Here is a 10,924-nt window from a genome sequence, read left to right on the forward strand (position 1 = left end):
TTGAACTATGACGAAACGCCCCACTTACCCCGTATTCTCACTTGCCCCGCGGTACCTTAATGAATTTCTATTGATGGATGAGGAGAAGAATCATTCGATGACGAAAAATCTGACAAATCACTTGAAATGTATTTAATTTCTACCATCAGCGCGCTGATCATTTTCGCTTTTATGGTAATAAGCACTTGGTCCACTCTTACTGCATACTTTTATCGATTTTTATTGGTATCCAAAGTAATTTTGTTGCATATCTCTCGGAGTATACAGCACTCACCAAATCTGATCAAAGTGAAATGGAGTAAAAGTAATTTCGCATCTACTGGAAGAATAATCCAATTTTCCGATATTTTGTACTTGGTTCACTCTTACTTAACGCCGACCATCTTTTCTACAAACATGTAGCACGGTCGTATTCTTTCATAAACATAAGGTAAGGCTAATGATTTTCCCTTGAAACGTGAAACTTTGTGCATGATTTCTAAGGTTCACAATTTAAGAAAACTGTTTGAATTTTCTGAATAAATTTATGAAAAAAAAGATTAGGTTGTTCAGTTATCAAAACAGTATAACATAATTTTATTACACTTCAACATTATATTGCTGCGTGCGTTTGAAACCTTTTAGTGCCTAATAAAGCAGATTTGAAGTCGAAAAGGGCCCCACTATAATTAAATTAATGTAATAAGAGCTGGCATGAATATTGGCATTGCTAATGCAATATTAGTGCACATGCTTCATCATAACAGCATTTGAGTGTTGTGTATTTTGGGCATGCTTGCAAAAATGAACAAAACATTTTTTTCATACTTAATTTCTGCCTTGTGCTTTTGGTTTATTTTTTTTTCCTTGAAGCCGAACTTGAACCTGAATTGCTGATGGTGTTGGTGATCCGTATTACAGACGCCCTAATCTCCTGTATCATAGAAGCTTCCAAAGTTTCATGGTATAATAACAGTAAAAGAAAGAAGCATTGTGATGCGATGTCGAAGTTGGATCACTTATTGGTCGACGAGATGGTTATTTTATTATTATTTTTTACACCTGTTGGGCACATGAAAGAATCCACAACAAAAATATATAAGTTTCGAAAGTTTTCGCTAACATCTAGGAAATTTCAGAGAGTAACTCGAAATGCTAAGTGTTTATTGAATATAAATTTGTTGTGGGGAAATGCTATGTACTTCGGGGTTCCATTTACATGAATATGACCTAGGCTTAACTTAAAGTGTGGCTCCACTATAGGCACTTGCCCATTAACGTGTCATGAAACATATGATTCACCAATTTCATTACGCCGAAAATATCAATTTTGGACACCCACCCACCCATTCTTATCGCTTTTTGTAAAAGTATTCATCAAATTTTGTATAAGCATTAACATGCAACAACATCACCCACCCACCCACTTCAGCGTTATGAAATTTGGGAATGGGCCCTAATTTGAAGCTTTCATAACGCCCCTGTAATGCGTCATGCCTTAACAATTGTGACTAAAGGGCTAGTAGGCGTTAGTAATGTTGATTCTCTATTGAATTAATGCAATGCTTTAATGCTTGTGGTTACTTGGGTACATCACTAATGTTGTGGCATGATTCTTAGATAAGTTCAGAGAAATGATATGAAAAAAAAAACAGCTCTATAAGATTTTACTGGACGAATACAACAGTTAAAGAAATATGTAAATCCGTAGAACCATTCTTAAGCCAACTCGTGATATGTTTTTTTTATATTGTTTAGGGCTGTGCAAGATGAGGATTTATCGGTATCGGCGATATCATATTGATTCAATATCGGTATCGGCGATATATTTGATATTATCTATATCGAATCGATATCCGATAATTTTAAAAAGAGATATTTCAAAGCCAAACCGACAGATTTGGCTTTATTTGACAAAAAAAATGCATTATGTAGTCTATTAGATTTCGTAGTGATGCTATGTCATACCCCACGAATATTTAAAATACCATAGAATCAGTTTCGTTTATGTAATAATATCAACAAATGTTCTTACGAATATCGGACTTGTAATCGGACGACAAAAAACAATATCGATATCGGGAAATATCGGGTCGAGAGTTATCGGATATCGTATCAATAAAATTGAACCGATAATATCGATAAATGCAGAGTCCTAATATTGATATAAGCAATCCCAAACTGTTGAGGGTGCGCAAATTAATCTATTTTTAATTATGCTGAATCAAAGAAGGTTATTCATTTTAATTTACCTTAGTATGGACCAATGTAACTTTTGATTGGAATAACCCAGTAACTTGAAATTTTGTGACAATTATTATTTGTGGATTGACAATTGATTCATTTTTGCGGAAACAACACTTTGGAGGTGGTATCTTCCACAAAAAAAAAGTTACAAATTGTGGCTTTGGATCGAAAATTTAAACAGCTTGCAAATATCAGTGTGTTGACCAGTTTCAGTTATGTTGAGTTTAAATGAAAGGCACAAGTAGTTTCAGAAACCCTCCAGGAGATCCAGATTTGATCACTGCGGTCACCGGGAACCTGCTACATCTGAAAAATGCCCCTTTAAAGGGTCTCTGACCCCTACTTCACCGTTTATATACGGTTGAATAGGTATTCACGTGGACTATGAATAGAAATTATCAAATCATATCCGCATTTATACCCGGTTCCGGAAACCCGGAACATCCGAAAAGTATGTTTCCATGGTAGTTTTTAGAATGTAATTCATATCGACACTATTAGTTTGATGTATATTTTGGCATAAAAATCCTCTAAAATTAAGAACAAGTTACCGGAGCATATCCCCTGAAAAGTTCGGTCCAGTATGGTTTATGCAGATTATTTTCCTGGAGTCCCAGAAGATGACCAATGTGGACAATTCGATGAAATTACTCGAATTTTTGCCCCAAAACAAAATAAATGGTGTCCAAATCTTTACTATTTTTAGTGTATGGATATAATTTGTTAAAAAGATGAATGGATGGTTATTTTGGCCCTTTTAGAGCACCGGAATGTCACAGGAAAACCCGTATTATGGAACCATTAAGTTTTGCAGCAAAACTACACGTGTGACGGCTCAATCTTCATAATTTTGAATACACGTGACTCTTATAGATGAATGACCACTTTGCTTCTTTTTGACAATCAAAATATCCGAGGAATGACCACCAATGGAAAAATGTTGAGTCATATATCGAATTCGTTTTTGAACCCAGGTTGGAACTGGCGCAACCCGTTCTGAATCACAGTTTCAACCCCAACCCGATTCAGGTTCGACCGAACTACAATTTGCTTGACGTTTGTTTGTTTATGTGTTGATCACCGACCCAGTTCCTAAAAACGAAAACGACAATATACAGTACTGGACAGTATTAAGTACGCATTGGTCGTTTTTGCATACAAAATACCATGGAGAGTCATTGTGTGAATCGTACCCAATGTTGTGCAATTTCATTTAAATGTGATAGGTTAAAACTGACCAATTATTAGGGCGTAACTTATAAATGTTCCCTATGTATACAGGAGCACACTGGATTTACCTGGTTCTGAATTTACTTCTAAGTTAGCTGTGGTTAGTAAGAGACTGTCGACAACAACACCGTGTTAGTAAAACACATTGTAACGTAGGTCCTCAACCACTCCCCTCTAACGTAAAACGCTTCAACATAAAATGTGTTACAAAGGATAAATTTAATATATAACAACGCGTTCAAAGCAATGGATGTGCCTTTAATCAAACATTCCAAGCTAATAACAAACATCCATTTATTCAGATATTTTATATAAGCTAAATAATGATAAATTAATTAAAACCCATTTTTATGTCAACCATCTTTAGAGCCTACAACAAACGATGATGTTTAAAGCTGAAGCTGAATCTATCAACCAGATGCTGTCCATTGCTTTGCACCCAAAAATTTGCATACTGTTTGGATTCTCCACAGTGCTCAGTTTAACTTTGATAAAGAAAACATCTCATAAACATAATCCGCAGCATTTTGCTTGGCAGGTAAACTAATTTTTAGAGGGACTGTACCTCTTCTCAACCACAGTGTGGTATGCCTACATATATGCACAACATTCTACCCGGATTAGTGCCCGAATCTCCAGGCCATCCCCAAATGACCCAAGGCATTGCATTGTTTTGCAGTGGCCTTGGATTAATCCGAAAGAAGAAAAAACAGATACCTGGTATTCTGTATACCGAGGACACTGGGGAATATGCTCGGAAGGAAGGTAGATAGATGCAAGAAAGAGTAGATATGGATGGATGGATGGATAACTTACCTCATCGACCTCGATCACATCATCGTCTGAGTCACGGATGTTATCCTCCTCGTGCAGCTCCAAATCGAATACACCAGCCATTTTGGTGTCGCCTTATGTTTACTGTTTTCTCCTGGGTTTATTTCTCTTCCTTATATTCACTGCCTCTCCGGGTAATTCCTGCAGGCGTAATTTATGGATTTTTCTTTTTCGATAACTTCACCGTTTTGATTCAACAATTTCGTTTCACTTGTTTGTAAGACTTTTTTCGCAGTTTACCAAAAACAGAAAACCTTAGCACATCACTTTTCCTAAAGCACTCTCCAATTTCACATTCCTTCGGCGGTTCTTGCCTTGGCCACTTGCAACGAAAAATTTCCGGGAATCCACAGCAGCGCAGATTATATGCGGGGTTTTCCACCAGCCGATGAAAACAAGTTTTACTGACAGCTACGAAACACTTTTTTTTCCTCGCGAAAATCCTACAGATTGGTATCAAAATAAATGCCGTTAATGAACACACCTGCTGCAAATGGGTCTTTGCCTAAAACCTGAGTTTTTTTCTTCTATTGAGCACTCGATTTTCCTCCAACATAAGCTTGAATGCGAATCCCGAGACGAAAAAGCACACACGTCTTCTTCCCAATAATGGCGCGGTTTGTTTGTGGTGAAATTCGTCGTCGTCGCGAACGAGGAGAGCGCTGTTTTCGTTCTTCTTTTTGCGTTGTCAAAAACGTTCTTCTGTCTGGTCTGTCTGTCAGTCGGTCGGTGCTTACACAAACACATTCACAAGCCGCGGTGCGAGATGACTGAATAAGCGAGAGAGTGATGGCGATAGAAAATGTGCACGGCAAACAGAGAGAGCATAACAGAACACGCATACACTCCCGCTCACGCATTCAGGAGCAGTGTTTTATTATCATGACACGGTGTCTCTGGTGAACTAACGAGTGCAAAAAATAACGTTTCAGTTAAATTTATATCTGCGATATCTAGTGAAATTTTGGTATTTACGATTAACAGATTCTCCAAGTAATTCTGTAATGCACCCGAAAAATAATTGTATGATTATATTTAGTAACAACCTATAATAATCCTTCAATATTATTTCATTTTTCCATCCCAATTTCTGAATTCGAAAAGCTTGGTTTGTTCTACAGCAGTGTTCACCGAACTACGGCCCGCGGGCCAAATGCGGCCATAGAATTAGTTTTGTGCTGCCCGCTGACTTAAGCTAAGGCTGTGAACCGTTTCACCAGTTCGACCCATTTGAGCTTTGACAGTCGAGTAGTTATTTCAGAACAAAGTTGACAGATGGTTACACTGAGCCAATTAATCCGATTATATTTATCTGGAAAATCATATACACGCATCAGAATTCATATTTGATAGGTTTTATTAACACCCAATAAAGACTATATGAAGGTCCAACGAGGTTTAAATAATAACCATATGGAAGCCGTTTGAATTTCACATATAACTTATTGGATATCGTTTACCCATTCGGTAATTGAAAAATCAGATACATGTTATATGATTTTATATTGTGAAAAAAATCTGTTTATATTTAGTACTACGATGGCGGCCACTGCATACAATTTGGTAGCAGATTTTGGTTTAACGACGAGCTTTTGCAAATTTGTAACGGTAAGTTGGTACATATAAGCTTTTCAATAATTATATAGTTTTATTTACATATTTCAGAATGTGAAACCATTATTTGCGAGAATTTACCTTGCTCGCTGAAGAAATTCGCTGCTGATTCTATACAACTGAGAACTTTCTAAAGTTATGTTTGACGATATCTAGGTGAGATGTTTTATTCGGCAGTTAGTTTTGTGCTTAAATTTTGTTAACATAGTTCCATTGTTTCAGATTTTTGTACCGACCATCCTACAACAAAAATTACTTTGCTGCAGGTTCCAGTAGTAACTATGAGATGGTTAGGTAGTGGATTTGAATACCCGGATGATGAAAGATTTGAAGACTGGGGAAGTACTTGGTCCCTCTTAAAGCATGTCAAAAAAGAAATCATTTACGTGGATTCTAATACGTTATGTTAAATAAATAATTTTAAAATGTACTACTCTAGCGTACTTTTATTTTTGAGATTTTTTTTTCAAATAATCATGTAGTAAATGCCATTTAAACATTATTTCAGATTTATTAAAGAACCAATTATTATCTATATTTATTTTGGATGAAATGTATATGATTCTGTCTATAACACCAACTTCCATTGGATTCCATATCCATCGTCTTTATGCTTAAAAGGTATGTGATTTTCATAATGAACGCTATCTATACAATTTCTAAATAAGAGCTATATGAAAAGCATTATGGAAAAAAGCTATATGTTTTTGGTAATGACTTGAACATGATTACTTCTCAGAGTGTAGTTATTCTCAAACTCACGGGAGCAGAAAATAACTTTCGAACTGTCAAGTTTAACCATGCTCCAGAGCAGGGTTATTTCTAACCGGAGGGGAAATAACTATCGAGCTGTCTAATTTTAACTAAAAGTTAAACGAACAGGTGAAACGGTTCACAGCCTAAGTATGCTGTTTCACTCAAGAAAAGTAAAGAAAATCCTTGACTGAATGAGTCAAGAACATTCCTCCAGAGAACCCCCTTTGATATGACATTTCTTCTCAACTGCGTACTGCGATCAAAAAAATGTGATTTTCTGTACCATTTCAGGGAAGAAATTTTCCACGCATCGAGATAGGCGATTATTTTTCTTGTCAGCTAAGACAAGACGTGTCAGGTCAAAGTACAAGAACGAAACCAATTGCCTGTCAAAAAAGACCACTTCTGATTGGTCGTTTTGGCAAAGGCCTACTTTCACATCGTTGAGTTGAATTGCAACAGGGCACTTTGTTGCTAGCCTGGCAGTGTTGCTAGTTCATAAAGTAGAGTTTTTATCAAAAGTTCGAAATATTTTCATGAAATCTTTTTGTTTAAAACCTTTTTATATTAAATGTTATGTTTACCCCATGTGCTCCTACAATGCTAAAATGAATAAAAAATACTTAATTGAAAGTAATATAATGGAAATAGTGACAATTTTCTCTAAAAATATCGCTGGTTTTGAATATAAACCTATTTTTTTAATAAGCTTATATCCGCTATTGCTTTGGATGAATGGAACATGCCAGAAACAACCAAATTATGAGCCTTGACATTTGTGATTGTTCACAAGATTTGCTTGAAAGAATACTGGTAGCACTGGCTACCGAGGTTAATGACTGAAAAACAACGGGGCAGTCTTAGTTGAGCTGTCACGTCCTGTCCTAGCTTGTCAGTAGCAAACCAGTCTTTACTGTGAATATAAATGTGGTATGACCGGCATGACATTATTGTATGAAGTCAAACCTGATCACATTCTTGTTTTTCTCTCTTCAATACTGCTGAACATTAATTATCATTAATTGGAAACATCAACTTTTTAATCCTAAGTAACATCTCTAAAAATTTTGAAGCATAGAAAATTTTCTTAAATTTCAATACTCGCATACTCTAAGATAACGCCCTAAAAGCCATTGGTAGCCACCTGTGTAGCTCGTTGTTTCTGAGCAAAAAAAAAGAATAAGCATCCAAACCAACATCACGGGCAGGTAGATAATGATCCTTTCTTCCCCATAGCGTTGTTAAATAGCATGAAAATCCTTTCAAATGCTCAGAAACAACGAGCTACACACATGGTTACCAATGGCTTTTAGGGCAAGATCAGAAGTTATGCGAGAATAATTTCTTGACTCAAAAAAAAGGTGCTTTAGCTACAATACCGGACATAATAAAGTACGTATCGGTTGTTTTTTTTTTCATGCAAAATTTTCATGTTTGGAAACTTGGAATTCGGCTTCTAGTGCTCCGGTTGACGAGAAATTTTCAATGTAGCGTGAAAGCGGTGAAGGTGTGAAATTCAGAGCAATTCACAAAGTTGACTTATCTCAAATATTGAAAAATATGACAAAATTTTGAATTAGAAATAACTTTAAATAAAAATACCTAGAGCAATATGCCCTTTCGCAAAATTGTGCAATTTGATAAGACACACAAGAAGATTGTCAAACAACGTTTTCAGTAAAACTGTTTCATTTAAAAAAAAGGATTATTTTTTTGGCCTTTTTTTTACAAAATGAAAAATTTTCAATCATGTATGTGTTTTAAATGTTGTGATTTTTCAGTTCAGTAAAATTTATGTTAATTCAGAGCTGTGGTTAAAAATCACAACAATTGGACCACTAGGAGCCGTGATCCAGACCTACAAATTTGACCATTTTGCAAGAAAAACAGCCAATGCATGTTATATTCTGTCCAGTATTTTATCTTCCATATATCTGGACTAGAAATTATTTTTTTCAAGTTCACGTAGTCTTCCGGATACTATTTTTTTTTTCTATCTAAAAAAACTTAAAAAGTTCTAAGCAATCATGTTAATCTCGATTATATTTTTTTCAAAATTTATGCACCATTTTTCTACATATTCTCAAAAAAAACTCTTGTATTGTTGGAATCTTTTGATTTTTATAATTGATCGTTTGATTCCAGAGATATTCCGAAATTCCTTAGGGAACCAATTGGTTCTTCTTCTTTGTGGCATTACGTCCCCACAGGGACAAATCCTGCTTCTCAGCTTAGTGTTCTTATGAGCACTTCCACAGTTATTAACTGAGAGCTTACTGTGCCAATGACCATTTTTGCATGCGTATATCGTGTGGCAGGTACGATTATACTCTATGCCCTGGGAAGTCGAGAAAATTTCAAACCCGGAAAGATCCTCGACCGGTGGGATTCGAACCCACGACCCTCAGCTTGGTCTTGCTGAATAGCTGCGCGTTTACCGCTACGGCTATCTGGGCCCCATAAGGAACCAATTGGTTAACTTATATGAATACCTCAGTCTAAACAATTTTTCTCATGCCTTTGATTCGTCTTTAAAACATGAGAAGGCAATTTTAACGTACTCGTGACAATACTATGAAAAAATATGGCAAAATCAGCTAAAATTCTGAATTAAGATATAAAGATTTTTTAAATAAAATCTCATAATTGACTCTATGCTTTTTAAGGAGCTAACATCATTATAATCACCCTTTCCATTGAAGAAAAAAATTTCAAGTACGAATCCATACATCGATGTGAATATAACTCATATAGTTCTATATATTTAGTGCACAATCCATTAAATTTTCAGCTTCATCGGTTCACTAAAACTCGAGATTTGCTTCTGCAAAGTTTTGATGAAAATTGTGACAAAAGCTAAGAGAAATAACACGTTCTCCCGTGTTACCTTAATATCGAAATTTTTGAAAAAATATTTTATATATGAATAAGAAATAGTCTATTATTTGCGGAAGCTCAGAAACAATTATAGATGGAACACTTTTTGAGCAAAATGCAACTTTTCACAGAGACACCGCGTGATTCTCCTTTTTTTTAACCTTGCGCTGTGCTATATATTATTTTTTGCCTATCACTTTCAGCGATTTCAATTTTTTTTTTTTTGCTGATTCAATCCAACACTCAATCGGGTATCCATGCCCAATTTAGCCAAAAGTCGAAATAAATCGCAAATTATACGAATCAAAGTCTCTCACAGTCACACAAGAGAATATGTTCAATTTTTGCAAAGAAGTTTCGTATGTCGGAAATAAGAAAATATTCCACTTCGAAATCGCGATAACGTCTTATCAGTCTTTGATGAGATACACTTCGAAGCACCGTTAGTTACGTATTAACGTATATTCAGCAACGTACGGGGCAGACCAACACGCTAAAACTGTAAATCTCCTTCGCCCGCGGAGGAATGTTCCGAAGTAAAAAACACATTGATCTGCACAAAACCGCGTGTATGCTCTTTAGCACCATTTCAGTGTCTTCCACATAACTTCACTTATGTTTTTTGTATCGCAGAATTTCAATCATATGAATAGATATAGTTTATCACATATTCTCCTAGCAATCGAATAAAAAATCACCATACCACACCGCATTCAAATGCTGGAAAATATTTATCGCACTATTTCTTCCTATATAAGGTCAAAAAATAATTTCCTCAATCAGCAGTAGCAGCTTATAGCAGCACAACACCCAAAAAAAAAAGTCCAACACTTCTACGTCTAGAGGGAACACGGGAAACGCGCACGACGTGAACCAAGTGTAACCATCGTCTAATCAATGGAATGATTTTGCCGAGTGCTCGACCGATCGTATAGCAGAACGATGACGGATTTTACTACGTACGATTACTCTATATTTACGATTGCGAATAATGATAGTGGTGCGACACCAACACCACCGGGAAACGCTTATCAAAGTGTGCGTTTCTATGTTGAACGCATGTTCTCACCACTACAACTAAAAGATTGTTTTCCGATGTAATCCTGCACATGAATGAGACGAAAATGTCAAAAACATTTATTTTGAAACATGTGTCTAATGCACAACGTTTTTCCTTACTAATTAAAAGGTTATGAATTCAATCCCAGTCGATGTTCTAAGTAACGAAACTTAAATGTGCGCTACTTTTTAAACTTTTCATAATGCCTATGAAAAATCTTTCATTAACATCTTACTAACCTTTCCTTCCCATTTATTCAGCTGTTGCAAGGACGTGGCCAGGGCAGCACTCGGTTGTTGGATGCGTCAAACGCGCCTAAGAACCTTT

The 10,924-nt window shown here is 35.9% G+C and overlaps 1 protein-coding gene across 7 annotated transcripts in view; it reads right to left on the reverse strand.

Annotated features, from left to right (window-relative positions):
• Positions 1–10,445, reverse strand: part of LOC5566289 (ribosomal protein S6 kinase beta-2) — a 162,422-nt gene extending 151,977 nt beyond the window's left edge. For 5 of the 7 annotated variants that reach the window (XM_021840875.1, XM_021840873.1, XM_021840871.1 and 2 more), the window contains exons 1-2: positions 10,241–10,445; positions 4,273–4,733 (exon numbers count right to left, since the gene is read on the reverse strand). In XM_021840875.1, coding sequence (XP_021696567.1) covers positions 4,273–4,353 — 81 coding nt within the window. In that variant the 5' untranslated portion in view covers positions 4,354–4,733; positions 10,241–10,445. Of the gene's footprint in view, positions 1–4,272; positions 4,734–10,235 lie in introns of all 7 variants that reach the window. The other 2 variants (XM_021840869.1, XM_021840870.1) reach the window with 2 other exon arrangements.
• Positions 10,446–10,924: the final 479 nt, after the last annotated feature.

This window comes from Aedes aegypti, chromosome 2, assembly GCF_002204515.2.
Source record: "Aedes aegypti strain LVP_AGWG chromosome 2, AaegL5.0 Primary Assembly, whole genome shotgun sequence".
Taxonomy (NCBI): domain Eukaryota; kingdom Metazoa; phylum Arthropoda; class Insecta; order Diptera; family Culicidae; genus Aedes; species Aedes aegypti.